The sequence below is a fragment of the Argentina silus genome (assembly GCF_951799395.1).
Source record: "Argentina silus genome assembly, chromosome: 3".
NCBI lineage: Eukaryota > Metazoa > Chordata > Actinopteri > Argentiniformes > Argentinidae > Argentina > Argentina silus.
The window spans coordinates 10,819,328-10,834,181 of NC_139657.1; the positions used below are offsets into that span (position 1 = coordinate 10,819,328).

The following is a 14,854-nucleotide window of genomic DNA, read 5'->3' on the forward strand; positions in this document are numbered from 1 at the left end:
TTGAGAGGGTCAGAACTTATCAACCCTGCGCGTGAAGATTCCAAACAAAAGGGTTCTGAGCAACTCGCCAGACAGGAAGGAATGATGCTGGAGGAGGCTAAATTAACTGTAGCTATTGCTAAAAATCAACGTTTTTCACCAGAAATTCATAAAATGAGATCACACTGATAGCTTCCAATATAGTCAATCAATTTGCAGTAACTTTAATATATGTACAGGCTCTAGCTCTCTCGAGAACAGAGTCAGAGCTATGTGTAGCTAGCTAGCTAGCTAGCTAGCATCTTGACAACGCTAGCTAGCTAGCTGTTTTGCTAGCTGTCAAATCTAGAATTCCGTCCGTAAAGACCGAGGCCTGGCTGGGGAGAATGGTCGCAAGACGGTAATAGAAATACTGGTGTAGTCTACTTTTTATCTCGCCATATGCATATGAATCATACCAAGTAAACCTATATAAAAATATATTGATAATTGAGTAGCTAGCTGGCTGTACTGTGAACTAGCAAGCAAGTGTCATATGTGAATCAGCACAGTTCACTGCCTTGTCAAACAAAACAGTATCAGCTTGTATAGGCCACTACTAAATGTACTGCTTCATTAGGAAGCGTAGTTCGGTGCTTTTAACAGTTCAAATAGTAAAAAAGTTTGTACTAAATACTTTATAGTTTTTTCAAACAGAAACACTACTGTAGGTCTATTTTGAGTAAACTAGCAACCTGGTTAGGTGCTAGCTAGCTAGCTAGCTTACGACTAGATAGAGGGCGGCGTAGTTTTTGTTGACAGCAAAAGCTAGCCAGCATGTCCATTGTCCACATAACTAATTCATCATGAATCCTAGTATGTTCATTACCCCCGGTGTTTTAGCTTCACTGAGGAACAGCCCAGCATGACACCAACGTACAACCCTGAAGAGTGTCAAAGACAAACGTACTAAGCAGGAGCCAAATGGTAAATATTTATCCTCATCATATAGCTAGTTATCAAACGTGCATGCACACTGGCTGCACAGGGAAAGTGCATTGTACAATCACAAAATCTGTGCTGCAGCTCATTTCTGCTGTGATGTGTTTATGTTCATTGCTAATTCGTATTGCTTTACCTCAGGTTTTTGTCAGCATTCAAACATGGGTGACATGAAGACTCCGGATTTTGATGATCTTTTGGCTGCTTTCGACATCCCTGATGACACCAGTTTGGATGCCAAGGAGGCCATCCAGGAGAGTCAAGATGAAGAAAGTCAACTAAAACACACAGGGATATGTTTGGATGACAGCTCTTCCATCAACGAAGCGTTGAGTACCTCTGATGTTCCTGTTGTCAGCGTGATAGTGAAGAACACAAGCCGCCAGGAGTCCTTGGAAAGTGTTGGGGAGAAAGAAGACACACTTTTCGGACACTCTTTGCAAAATGGTTTTAAGGGACCAGGGGCCTCCATGGACTCTCACCAGTTGAGTCACAGTGGTTTCTCTGAATCTATCATGTCTACATTGAATGGGGATGATTCGATAGGACATTTGGGGAGTGCCCCCACACAGGACACTCCTGAAGGAACACCTTCCTTCCAATCCTTCTCTCAGTTCAGTCCCATTTCTAGTCCTGAATCTGAAGACACCCGGAGCACTGGGGTTGATATCCGTCCACCACAAGAGAGGCCCTACTTCTCTGCTGCCTCTATCTTCATGTATGCAGAACCTCCAGTGTCAGACAATCACAAACAACAGCTGTCCTACAGCATGTTTGACAACTGCTATAAAGTAGACTGTGATGCACCTGGAAATTTTCTGAGGAGTAAAGGAGAGTCCATCAAAGCAGAGGAAACTAGGACAGCGGAGAAGCCTGACAGAGATGTCAGAGACCAGCAGGACGAGGCAGATTGTCATAGTAGTGCAGAGCTCCCTGATAATGATAATCATAACATTATGGAGACCAAAAGTAATATAGTGGCAGAGTCAAGTATGCCCACTTCTCCTTCATGTGTCAAAACTCCACAATTGAAACTAACCTCTTGCCTTGAAGCCTTAGTTGCTCTGAATGGCAGAAAGGATCCCAGTGAACAAACAAACTGTAGAGATTCCTCAGTGGCTCATAATGACACCATGAAGCTTAGTCCAAAGGTGCCTATATCGCCACAGAGTCCCAGTAGTCCTCTTGAAGCTGTGAAACATTTAATGAAACCACCTGACAGCCCTATAAGCATTTGCAGTGACAGTAGTGACAAAGCATCCCCAGCACTGGAATCTGGCTCACCCCCAGCCATACCTAGAGTCAGAATAAAGACCATTAAAACCATGTCTGGGCAAATCCAGCGTACAGTCACCAGTGTATTACCTGATTCAGAAACAGAGGAGGTACAGTCTGCCTGTGAGTCCTCTCCTTCCCATAGTATGATTGTTGAGGAGGCCTTCTCTAGTATGTCTCCATATAGCTCTCCTAGTGTGATTGGTGATGTTTTTGTTGATATGCCAGTCAAAAGTACCCTAGTGAGTACCCTGTCATCAAAGGTTTCTGACAGCAAATCAGAGGGGAATTCAAAGAGGGCAGATGTAATGCCGTCGCCAACCATTTTCCATAATACCAGTGGTCCTGATGTGAGGCCTGTTGCTCAGCAAGTGCATAAACTGAAGAGGATAACACCTGTTCAAACAGGCAGTGCTACCAATACAAACTTCCTTCCAAAGGCGATGCACTTAGCTAACCTGAATCTCGTCCCTCACAGTGTGGCTGCCTCAGTCACAGCACGGTCCACCTTCCAACAACAAGGCCAACCTATACTTTCCTCTTCTGTGGTGTGCAGCACTGTTCCATTGGTGCACCAAATTAAGAAAGCTGCCCCTATTCCACGTGCTTCTATTCCCAGCACGGCAGCAGTAACCTTGAACAGACTGTTGAATAATCCCAACCCTGTGCCCAAGTATGTACCCAACCTGAACCCACCACCAGAGAGCAATATCAAGTTGCCACCACGTGGATATTGCTGCCTCGAGTGTGGGGACTCTTTTGGAGTAGAGAGAAGTCTTGCCTACCATTATAACAGGAGGAGTGTGCACATTGAAGTTGCCTGCACCCACTGTGCAAAGACACTGGTATTCTTCAACAAGTGTGCCTTGCTGTCACATGCACGGGAGCATAAGAACAAAGGGGTGGTAATGCAGTGCACACAGCTCTTCATGAAACCCATAGCAGGGGGACAGATGTTTGTACCCTTGAGCACCGAATCCTCTGTGAATGTGGGCTCCCAGGTGCCCCTGTCCTCCTCACCTAAACACCAACCAGTCATGCCTCTATATTCTGACAAAGTCATCCGACACAGACTCCGCTGCCTCGAGTGTAACAAGCAGTTGTCAGACTACAGAGCGCTCGCAGGCCATTACCAGAGGCTTTCAGAGGACACGGAAGGATTGGTAAGTAAATATTTCAACGAAAAGATGGTCATGGGAAAGCCTGCCATCACAGGGCAATTCAAGTCTTTATTTCTCTCTTTGTGTTCTTTTTCATGTGTAGAGGTGCAAGGTGTGCTCAATGCTGTTACCAAACAAGTGTAGCTACAAGGCCCACCAGCGCATTCATGCGCATAAGTCCCCTTACTGCTGCCCTGAGTGTGGTGCTCTCAGTCGCTCTGCGGACATACAGAAGCATGTGAAAGAGAACTGCCTTCACTATGCACGCAAAGCTGGTTACAAGTAAGTAAATACCTGAATGAATTGTATGCTTTTGTGAGGACCGTGAATAGGCTTCATACTGATTCATCATGTATTGATAATGATATTAGTTTTATTAATCCCGACATTGTTTATATTAGTTGTTATTCATAATATAACAAAGTATTCTGTGTGGTCCATAATTGCTAAGTCTTTTGTCTTCCAGGTGTCTTCACTGTGAAATGGTATTCATATCATTTGATGTGCAAAAGAGTCACATAGAAGAGAAGCACTGTGAGGTCTTTTACAAGTGCTCCATCTGTCCAGTTGCCTTGAAGTCCTCCGATGGGTTCCAAATCCATATGAAAAATAAGCACAATTCCAGCAAAGTGGCCCCTCAGTGAGTTACTTTTTTGTTTGTGTACTGTAACTTAAATGCATGTTTTTAAATTGCATATTTTGGTAGGTCTGTTTGGAATATATAGTATCCATGTTCTATTTGTGTTGTTTTTCTGTTGCAGGTTTATATTTAAGTGTTCATGTGAGACAGCGTTTAAGAAAAAGCAGCTGTTGCTTCAGCACTTCCAGCAGAATGTCAAAAAGCATGCTACCTGTGTATTCAAGTGCCCTGAGTGCACGGCAGTCTTCACCCAAAAGCATCTGTTGATACAGCATTTTAAGGTTTGTTCTCCTGTGAACACAGTTTATGTGTGAGGTAGATATTAGGTCTATTTTAATTAATTCATAATATGTAGAAGTAGATATTATTCAAGTTTAAAAGACAAATAATGCATGAATAGTTACTTATCCAATAAAGCCTTTAAAGTCGGGCACATAGGGACTGTTTGTAGCTCTCAAGGGTTCTTCACATCTGCCTGTGCAGGGTGTCCATGGAGGGGTCTTCAGAGAAGAGGTGGAAAACGCCACAAAACAAACAGAAAAGACCTCACAACACCAAGATGCTACCTTTTCACTCCACCAGCCAAAGGTAAACAGTCCCCTCAAACACTCGGATGCAGCCAGAAAGAGGGCCAACTTGGTTGCCCAGAACAGCAAGCAGAGCCTGAGGAGTGCTGGCTGGACATGTGGAGAGTGCCTTCACTGGCTCCCTGACCGAGAGGCTTACATATCTCACATGAAGAACAACCATGGGAGGGTGAGGAGTCATTCAATCACTTTACAATGAGTATCTTTCTGTCTCCATGGAAATGAAGTGTATGGATAGGCATACAAATAGTACCAACTTTGAACCAGTCAAGTATTTGTTAAATGAACACAAATAAATCCAATAAATCAAATTTCTTTCTGTGCTTTCTGTAGTCACTGAAGAGATATCCATGTCGGCAGTGTGAGAGGTCTTTCAATTCTTCCACAAGTTTGAGAAGGCACATTCGAAATGACCATGATGGAAAGAAGAAAACCTACACCTGCTGGTGAGATTTTCATGTTGAAATCTACTTATTCATATGCCCTGGTTGATTACTTTCTGAAATAATTGAATTTTGCCATATATGTGAATATTTATTTTATTATCAAGGTATTGCACAGATGAGAGGACAACATTCAACACAAATGTTATGCTGAGGAACCACATCAGTCTGATGCATGGGATCAGAAACCCAGACTTCAGCCAAATGTCCAAAGCTTCCCCTAAGGATACCAGCAAAGCCTTGGGAGAGGTAATTACTTGTAATGTCCAATTTTCAATACATATGTAAATCGTACAAAGAAATGCCAAGGCACTTTTCAAATGTATTCAAATTAAAACGTCTTTAATAAAATTGGTATATCCAGTTTGGTATATTAGCATTGTTAATAATCGTGGCACATGTATGTGTTGGCTGGGTAGCTTTCATCACAATATGAAATAGGGTTATTTTGGCCAATCAAAATGCAGTACTGATACTGTATGTATCCATATGGTCGTTTTGACTTGCAGGGGCTTATCTCAAAAAGACCTGCTGTGGATGCTCAGGGGCAAGATGGTGCTGCTCTTGCGGGCTCCTCAGCAAAACGTCTGAAACCTCAGTTTCGATGCTCCAAGTGTGGTTTCACTACAGAGGACAGTGCAGAGTTCCAACAACACATACCTCAGCATAAAAGTGCTGATAACACTCCCCAATGCCTGCGCTGTGGACTATGTTTCGCATCTCGGATATCTCTCAAGAGACACCTTTTCATAGTGCACAAAGTCAAAGAGCCTGATGAAGAGAAGATGGAAATGGAGACGTTGGATGAAGATCAAAAGGGCAAAAAGATGGAGCATGAGGAGGAAATGGACAAATCAGTGGAGGTTAATGAGAGAGCGATCTTGGCACCAACAGTTGAATCTGACCTTTCACATATGGAAGAACCAACAAGGCTGCATTGTGATACTTAGGCTACAGGAAGACATCTGACTAATCCCACATACAGTTCTCACCTTGAGACCCAAGGGGGACTGTCTTCAGCAGGCAAAATAACAGCAATGAGAGCCACTTGTGAACCTCTTTAAAGCTGCTACAGTATCTCCATTTTCTTTCTTTTTCTTCCTGGGTAATAGCAATTTAAGATGCTCCATTAACATTCTTCCATGCCACTCTAAAGTGATACTTAATCTTTCTTTTTGCCTTAAAATGAAATTCATTTTATGCTTCAAACCACTGGGGCTGAATTTCAAATAGTTCCACTCATTGGTTGGGAAATGGACGTCTTCCAATTGAGAGGAACACATTTAATCGTCATTTAATTGTAACTGGGCAAATGTGATTTATTTTCTTCCAATTATTTTCATTTATCTTTTAATTTTGCATGTTTGTATTGTATAATATCTATTGAACACCCTCTGGTACTGTACATAACCACACCCATCTGTTATGACACAAGGTTTGTTTTTTGTTATATTCTCTTAATGACTCTAGTTACCCTGACACGAGACTCAGGAATGTTAAGGATCTGTTCCTCAGGCTAACCTCAGATTTGGTTTAAAATGGCAGTGGAAGGCCATGGACATAGTGTTTGTATAACATAGTTGATCCTTGTTCACCTGAGGCAGTATTTAATCTCATGTCACACGACACAACATACTCTATAGAAGCTAGCGTGGTAACGATTACCCTACCGAAACCATGGCTTTGGTTGGATGAGGGCGACACTACTTCAGGTCTCAGGGAGGGTGACGTCATTGCACAATGGCTGCTAGCGCATACAGCTCACATCTGCTACATTTGGTTTAATTTCTTTAAAAAATACATAATGACTGATTTCGCTTCAGTGACCTACTAATGATATGTAACAGTATTGCAGCAACTTTTATCATACGCATTTTAATGTTGAAATAATAATTAGGTACCATCTACTCACTATGTCAAAATATATTTTTTGATATCCATTCCATACAAAAACATATTTTAACATTCACTTTTTAAATGCTGGGTAAACAACCAAAATAGCACCTTTTTTCTACAAGATAAAGTATACAGTGCCTTCGGGAAGTATTCAGACCCCTTCACTTTTTCCACATTTTGTTGTGTTATAGACTCAATTTAAAGTGGATTAAATGAAAAGAGTTTGCCATCAATCCACACACACCCCAGAATGACAGGTTTTTAGAAATTAAAATGCCTCAAAATTAGAAATACCTCATGTACATTTGTATTCAGACCCTTTGCTATGACACTCTAAAATGCAAAAATGTCATCAACAAATCACTCAACAAGTTGAATTGAGTCCATCTTAATGCAAGGATAATAGTTCATGTAATTTTGGAATGAATATCTGTGTTTTTATAGGGTCTCTGATTTGCATAGGAATCAATTACCCACTGTGTGGATCAGGTTACCATTACAAACTGAGCGAATGGAGAGGAACAAAACTGCTCAGTAATGCGACCTTGAGGCTTGGGGAGACTTACAAAAATCTACAAAGTTGAATGGTGGAGAGGAAAAAGCACAGTTGATGGGACAACATTATCTCAGTCACTACAAAATTGGTCTATAATCAAGTGGCCAAAAAGAATCCCTTTATGGAAAATAATCGTATCTCATCCATAATTGTGTTGATTGAATGAATTCAAGTGATACAGCAAAGAACGTGGCTGGAAATGTGTTTATTTGGTTTTACTACAAAGCATTAAGTTTGGTGCAAATCCAGCACATGCAATGCAGTTTCCGCACCATCTCTCGACATGAAAAAGAATCCTAATCTACACAGTGTGTAATTGATTCCTATGCAAATCAGAGACCCTATAAAAACAAAGATTCACTCCAAAATTACATGAAATATTATCCTTGCATTAAGATGGATGCAATTAAGTTTGAGTGATTTGTTGATGACATTTTTGCATTTTAGCTAATTTAAAGAGTGTCATAGCAAAGGGTCTGAATACTTATGTACATGAGGTATTTCTGTATTTCAATTTTAATACATTTACTGAAAATTCTAAAAACCTGTTTTCGCTTTGTCATTCTGGGGTATTGTGTGTGGACTGATGGCAAATTCTTTTAATTTAATCCATTTTAAATTGAGTCTATAACACAACAAAATGTGGAAAAAGTGAAGGGGTCTGAATACTTTCCAAAGGCACTGTACATGTCGAGTTAGTACAGTAAATGCCTTGCAGAAAGATAAGAAACCTTTTTATTAGGAACATATGTTTGCTTTTGAAGCGAAAAGGTGAATTTTCTTTTTTCTTTTTTTATCTCACACCTATTGTAAATGTTTAGCGTAGAGCATGTTGTCTCTTACTGTACCTGTGTTGTTCTTCCCTTGTGAATGTTCAGCGAGGGTGAGAAAGCAAACGGTTCAGACAGAAGTGTATTTTGAAGTGAAAGAGCAGTAGTTAAAGCAGGAAGTATTGTATTAAAGAATCAACATCAGATGCTGTTGAGGTGCAAAGGGTTAGCATATTTGAGTGCATGTAAAAATAAGAAGTGAGCTGCCTTTGGAGACCTGTGCAGCTGTTCCTACCTCCATGGTATGTAGCAGTGAATGTTAAACGTGGGATGTCTGGGGATCAGACCATTGTATTGCTGCAATGTAAAATGAATTATTATTTTCAAAATGTATATTATCTCCCACCATATTAAATTTTATAAATTACTTTGGAGATTTGTATTTTTATGGTCACATTGACTTATCTAGCTAGTGAACTTTTTATTTAAGTGCTATATGAACAATTCATTTTTTGTGGTTATCCTAATGGTGTTAGACCTTTGAACAACACGATGAAATGTACCTTTCACATCTCAGTGTTTTGTATTGCCTGTTAAGAGAAACTTTGTACTTTTGATAACATGTAAAATATTAAGGACTTATGATAATCCATGTACACATACTGTACAGCATACAGCAAACATTTTATTAGCGACATTTCTTAAGCCATCCCATATCTATTCAACCTGCATCGGCCATTGTGCCTTGCTGTTATGTTTACTTAATATAATTGCAAATAAATACTGTATGTGCATTTGTTCCTGTCTATTTGGTCCTTGTTTCTATTGATGTTTGTTAGGATTGGCTTTGGAAGTTAATACAATGAATGTGCCCCTCTAAGTATTGGTCCTGGTGGACTCTGGTACGAGAGAGAAGGCTATTAAAGGAAGAATGTGTAGACTAAAAAGTCCACTGCATGGTACTGTACGTTTCAGCATCCTTTGTCCTCCTATGGCTACTGATGCTTGTAGCTATGCAATACACCTGCTCCTCAAAAGAAAAATCTGTTTGCCCTTCCTTCTAATAATGTCAGTTTTGCGTTAACACATTTGTCTATCTTTTTTCTACTATTTCTTAAAATAGTCAGGGAGGAGCTTGTAACGCTGTCCATGGAATTGGCGTCATATGATTTTGATCGCTGTCAAGCGTTCAACAGTAACAGTTGACCATGAATTACTTGATATAAATGCTTGTGCGGTGGTAGGAGAGTACGAGATGCCCCAGAGCTGAGCAAGACTATCCAACAAATGCCCGATTTGCTTTGATACGGACCAACGGTGTATCACACAGGTGTGTTTTAGTATTAGAAGGGATGACGAAAGGCACATTGGCAAGGATCTGCAAAACGGGACTTCTGTCTTATTTTGTTGTGATCTCATACATAGCAATGACATCTTCGATGAGTGTCGATTTAACTGAACTCAGAAATAAAGTGTCAAAGATCAAGGTAATTCCAAGGGGGAATTTATGGGCGACAGGTAAGTTGTCCATATAGACTATTTCTTGGGCTATTTGGTGTAATTGTGATCTTAAATGCAGGCTATAACAGTTTATCTTATTTCCCAATCATTTTATTGTAATTTCAGGTTAAATATTATAAAAATGTTCAGCATCTAATTCTGAATAGAGTAGCCGAGTTGTTTAGGCCTAACAATTAAAAAGACATTGAAAAAAATATATGTTTTGTTAAAATGTATGTTTTAATCCTTCTTTAAGGTCATTTCATGGGCAAGAAAAGTGTTGTGGATAGCTCCTTTTTGGAGTCTCCCTTTTATACAGAGCGCAACGCAGAGAGTTTGAGGGAGCTGATCCTTCAAGTGCTGAAAATTGCTCTACAGACTCGGCAGAAACAGCTGGGTTTTGGAGCTCAGGTGAGTACTGGACATGATGGTGATTGTTGTATACATCGCGATTGGATACATTTATTTTATGAACGTGTGTACAGTGTCAGTATCATGCACAATTTAGCTTGTGCATTTTAAACTACATGTACAGTAGACTATTCTATATTTTTTTCATTTTACTTTTTCTGCAGGAGACTGGTTTCCTGATGAAATTACTGAGGGATGACAACATTTGAATCAACAGAAACTGAGGGGGCGAGGCCGCTGGTTTAGACCATTGAGAACACCAGTCAGAAATTAACCAAACTGTTTCAATGATTGAATTTTGAAAAAAAAATGTCTGTGGTCCATGTGATGCAGTGTTGAATTCATATGATCTGATTATAAGAGGATAATACAAAACATGTTCATGTCTGCTGTATGTTCATTTCTTTCTTTATTTCAACCATTCACTAATCACTATACACATTTATTTAGGTAATCAGTCCTGGGTATTTTGATGAAGATCATGACATAACAAACAAAGTACATAACCAAGATATCTAACAGATGGGGAACTCTAGTGAACTCCTCGCGTAGTGCTTCCGGGTTTGGTTAGCTACATGTGTTGTAGGTGTAGACTAATAATGCCCCTCATAGTGATGTGTGGTTTTCCCTGTAGTGGCAAAACACGAAGGGCAGTTGAATTAAAGGAATACTTCGAACAGAACACAGAAAGAAAGGTTCATGTTGTAGGAGACGGGACACTGGGAATTGAGAAGAACGCTGTATATGCAGGTACGCTTGTAGCTGTGCTAGCTAGCCTGCTAGTTAGCCAACCACTTCACAGCCACTGTAGGCTACTCCTCGAGTGAGATTTATAGCCACTCTAGACCTTACACTCAAAGATCATACATCTGCTATCTCTGTGCTACACTTGATGGGCTGCATGTTAAAACAATGCCTTCATCCGCACTGATCTGATCCACATAGGTTGGTGTCTGAATTTGCTTTTACTTGCCCAGGTTTATTCATACAGATTAATTATGCCCCCCAATGCCTCTCATTTCTCCACCCTTTTGGCTGAGGTGTGCATATTGTGCATTTCCCCAAATGGATTTAAAGTGTAGTATTGGTACACTTGTCCATCTATGTGCGGTTAGTTAACACGTTTACACATGAGAACGGGTGGCGAAATGTAACTTAGCAGAAGAAGAGTAGATGAGGAGAGAAAACCTCTGTATTGTGCAAAACCAAGAGCAGCTGGTTGATAAAGACAGTTAATTGCTTGACTGGTTGACGATGTGTTGCACAGATTCCCAGAATGAGAAAAAGGTGAGAGGAGCTCTAAAAGCCGATGTGGAGAGGTGAGTTACTCAAATGATGTAACATTGTGCCTAGTTATTACTGAAATAAAACGTTAATTTTGTCTTTAAGTTGCATAGCTTGTGCTTTGAATTAATATGAATTGTCACTGTCACTAGATTGTTGTTCATGTGTTTCATTAGGAGGGTCAACAAAGATGATATTGTAATTTTGGATTCGTTGAATTACATCAAAGGTAAATGTTTCTCTCATTAAAGAAAAAAAACATTGCGAATAAAAGTGTTTGACGTGTTGCACATGTATCTAGCATTAGTTAAAACAGGCTACATCCCTGAAATTCCTTGAAAATGTCTCCCTTTTTTGCACCTTCTAGGTTACAGATATGAACTTTTCTGTCTGATCAAACACACACAGACACCTCTCTGTCTGGTATGTATTTTATGAGGGTCATAATTACTTGCATATTACTTGTAAGCCTTTGCCTCATGGTTTAATGGTGAAATGATAAACTTGTCATGATAAGACACTTGGCTTCATTTCAATGCACCATATTTATCTGTTCATGCAGGTGTATTGTTTGACGTCAGCAGAAGAGAGCTCAGCATGGAACACCGACAGGGAAGCGAATGAGCAGTACACCCAGGAAATGTAAGATGAAGCTGCTTTTCATGGCTTTTGTGAGGCCAATTTATTTTGCATACAGGATTATTCCACATGTCTGGAAGCCTACATTCCTGCTAAATGACCCACCTTTCATGTCCTCAATGAGTCAGTGGACATCTCATGGAATCCTTGTTGTCAGTTGATTTGTTTGCTACCTTTTGTTTTAGAATTTCCCTGTTTAGGTGTTTGACAAAAAAAGTCATTTGTCATGTAACATCATGTAAGAGTTCCTTGCAAAATGTCTTCTGTTTGCCAATTTTACTAGCAGATTAATTGGCTGTGGTTCTGCTTTTTCAGCCTAGATGCGTTGATGCTGAGATTTGAAGCTCCAGACTCCAGGAACAGATGGGACAGCCCACTCTTCACCATTCAGAAAGAGGACACACTTCCATTTGAAGCCATCTCTGATGCCATCTTCAAGAGAAAAGCACCCCCTCGTAACCAGTCTACACAGAGTGTACTAAATCTTCTCTGAACCCTATGACATGCTTAGTACAAATACACTAACACAGGCTTCAGTTTTTTTTTTAGATTAGATTAGATTAGATTAGATTCAACTTTATTGTCATTGTGCAGAGTACAAGTACAGAGACAACGAAATGCAGTTAGCGTCTAACCAGAAGTGCAAAATAGCAGAAAGTGCAATGAACAGTATTTACAGGTAGTAAATACTGTTACAGTTGCAATGCTTACTGTATCTACTTTTCTCTGGGAGGTTTTCCAATTGTATTGGCTGGCTGTCTTGTTAGAAATGAGTTGGCAGATGGTAGTTTTACATTTGTTTCTCACCCATCTCTTGCAGCAACCACTGTCATCTACAAACTTTCTTTATGAGCTGGACAAAGTCACACAAGAAGTGTTGATGGTAAGCCTTCATATTTATTAATCCCATCAGTCACCATTTCACTATAATTTGTTGAACTGAGTTGTGAGCTTTTTGAATGTATTGCATTCAATTGCCTTGGCCCTTTCTTTATAGATGACAATGCTGTGTTTGAGGATTGTATTATGGTTATTTCTGTAATTTTCCCCAGGCAATTCTCAACTCACAGAAGACAAGTATTGCTGGAGATCTAATCGCAGTTCCAGGGGCTACAGAAAAGATATCCTTTGACACATGATGTACACTATAACTCATACCTTCTCAGGTTTTAGATAAAAACATTTTTATCTTGGGTGTGATTTTGTCCTTAGTAATGCCCCTAAAATCTGCCAAAAACACACTTTGATTTAACATTTACAACATTCATTTAGAAAGCCTAATAGCCTTCTAAAATCAAATATTTATTTTCTGCTCTTTTATTTTTATCACCACTTTACAGAAGAGCATCAGTCTGACACCAACAGGAGGCAAAGTCATCCTGTATCAAATGGCCAGACTTCTTAGCATGGGCAGAGGATATGAATCAAAGAGCATAATTTATTTTGACTAAATTTGTGGCACACCAACTGAGCCCCTTTCAAAGGTGTTGCCTTTAACTTCATAGTACAGTGTTTTGGACAGGGGCCAAATCATTTAGAGTTGGAGAGACTAATTTGACTGGCATTAATGAGGATTCCTCTGCTTAACATTCTCATCAAACAGCTTTTTTGTAAATGTTATTTGTTGTAGAAGTAACAAAGTACAACATATACATTATCAAATGAATTTCTTGCATAACAACAACATCACCCTATTAAAACCCAAAGCCTTCCCACCACTTCCCTTTGTCAGGACAAACCAATGTACACATTTCTACAGTTCTTGTACCAAAGTATTTGTACCAAATAACGGAAAAATGCCTGCATTAAGATCTAACGGTTGTCTGCAGAGAGATAATAAGTCCAAACAGTCCACTGAAATCATAGAGGCTTGCACAATGAATGTTATTTCCAACTGTATACGGTATATCCTTAACCTGATGTCAAACATAGAACTCACCAGAAGTCTTAACATGGCAGAGCTCCGGAGACTACGTCGGCAATTCATCAGTTACACTAAACTGCACCCAACAGAGAACATTGGACACATTGCTAACATGTTTGTACAGTATCTAAACAAGAGTAATCACTGATGTATTTTCATTTGAAAGCCCATTCATGTTCAGAAAAGTAAGGAAATGCTTTGTATGATATTTTGACATTTTATGAGAGAAATAAATTTGTTTTAAGTCTTTGTGTCTCTTTTAATGTGTGCTGTGCAGGACCTGAAACCTTGTCCTTATCCGGTTCAGTAAAACTAAGCAGTCTTAAAGAGATTCTTCTGAGACCATAGCAGTAGTCAAGGCAAATTTCCCTTACATCACATGACCTTGCACTTACAAAGACTTACATTTCCTACTATGTTTAAGGCAAATGAATGGATAGAAATTATGATAATTGTTCATTTATTCAATGTCTATGACATTTCTGAGACATAGATTCACTCATGTTTATCAAGACATGCACAGCTTTTCATAATATGGTGGTCATTTTGTGGCAGACTTTGTGTGCTCTAGTAGTTCACTGGTGGTTTTTAGCATACTAGCATACTAAAACCACCATTGGGGATGTTTTATGTTTTTTTTCCTCTTGATGCAATCTGCCATTATTGCAGATCTCCATGGACCAGTGATGGATTGATTTAACCACCTCTCCAGCCAATGTAGAAGCATCCCTTGCGCTAACAAGTCACTCTGGTTTTGACAGGTGTTGACGATGCCAACGCACTTATTTGAGTGCTATGTGGTGGAGATG

General features: G+C 39.7%; 2 protein-coding genes across 2 annotated transcripts; both read left to right on the forward strand.

Annotated features, from left to right (window-relative positions):
• The first annotated feature begins 310 nt into the window (after window positions 1-310).
• On the forward strand, window positions 311-9,085 carry znf592 (zinc finger protein 592). The gene is made up of 10 exons (XM_083666391.1): window positions 311-379; window positions 862-945; window positions 1,102-3,398; window positions 3,499-3,677; window positions 3,862-4,035; window positions 4,157-4,316; window positions 4,519-4,791; window positions 4,956-5,068; window positions 5,173-5,314; window positions 5,575-9,085. The coding sequence occupies exons 3-10, from the start codon at window positions 1,122-1,124 to the stop codon at window positions 6,013-6,015; spliced, it is 3,759 nt and encodes a 1,252-aa protein (XP_083522517.1). The 5' UTR covers window positions 311-379; window positions 862-945; window positions 1,102-1,121; the 3' UTR covers window positions 6,016-9,085.
• Window positions 9,086-10,765: 1,680 nt separating this feature from the next.
• kti12 (KTI12 chromatin associated homolog) lies at window positions 10,766-14,292 on the forward strand. Its single transcript, XM_083667069.1, has 9 exons — window positions 10,766-10,948; window positions 11,466-11,517; window positions 11,659-11,711; window positions 11,850-11,905; window positions 12,045-12,124; window positions 12,437-12,596; window positions 12,942-13,004; window positions 13,174-13,242; window positions 14,050-14,292. The coding sequence occupies exons 1-9, from the start codon at window positions 10,774-10,776 to the stop codon at window positions 14,191-14,193; spliced, it is 852 nt and encodes a 283-aa protein (XP_083523195.1). The 5' UTR covers window positions 10,766-10,773; the 3' UTR covers window positions 14,194-14,292.
• Window positions 14,293-14,854: the final 562 nt, after the last annotated feature.

What these genes read in the sequence shown, in the direction of transcription:
- znf592 (XM_083666391.1), top strand. Translation starts at nt 1,122, where the DNA reads ATGGGTGACATGAAGACTCCGGATTTTGATGATCTTTTGGCTGCTTTC. An exon ending in TCCAGCAAAGTGGCCCCTCA is followed by an intron (nt 4,036 to 4,156) that starts GTGAGTTACTTT and finishes TTTCTGTTGCAG; the next exon opens with GTTTATATTTAAGTGTTCAT. An exon ending in AAGAAAACCTACACCTGCTG is followed by an intron (nt 5,069 to 5,172) that starts GTGAGATTTTCA and finishes TTTATTATCAAG; the next exon opens with GTATTGCACAGATGAGAGGA.
- kti12 (XM_083667069.1), top strand. Translation starts at nt 10,774, where the DNA reads ATGTGTTGTAGGTGTAGACTAATAATGCCCCTCATAGTGATGTGTGGT. An exon ending in GTAACCAGTCTACACAGAGT is followed by an intron (nt 12,597 to 12,941) that starts GTACTAAATCTT and finishes CATCTCTTGCAG; the next exon opens with CAACCACTGTCATCTACAAA. An exon ending in TCACACAAGAAGTGTTGATG is followed by an intron (nt 13,005 to 13,173) that starts GTAAGCCTTCAT and finishes AATTTTCCCCAG; the next exon opens with GCAATTCTCAACTCACAGAA.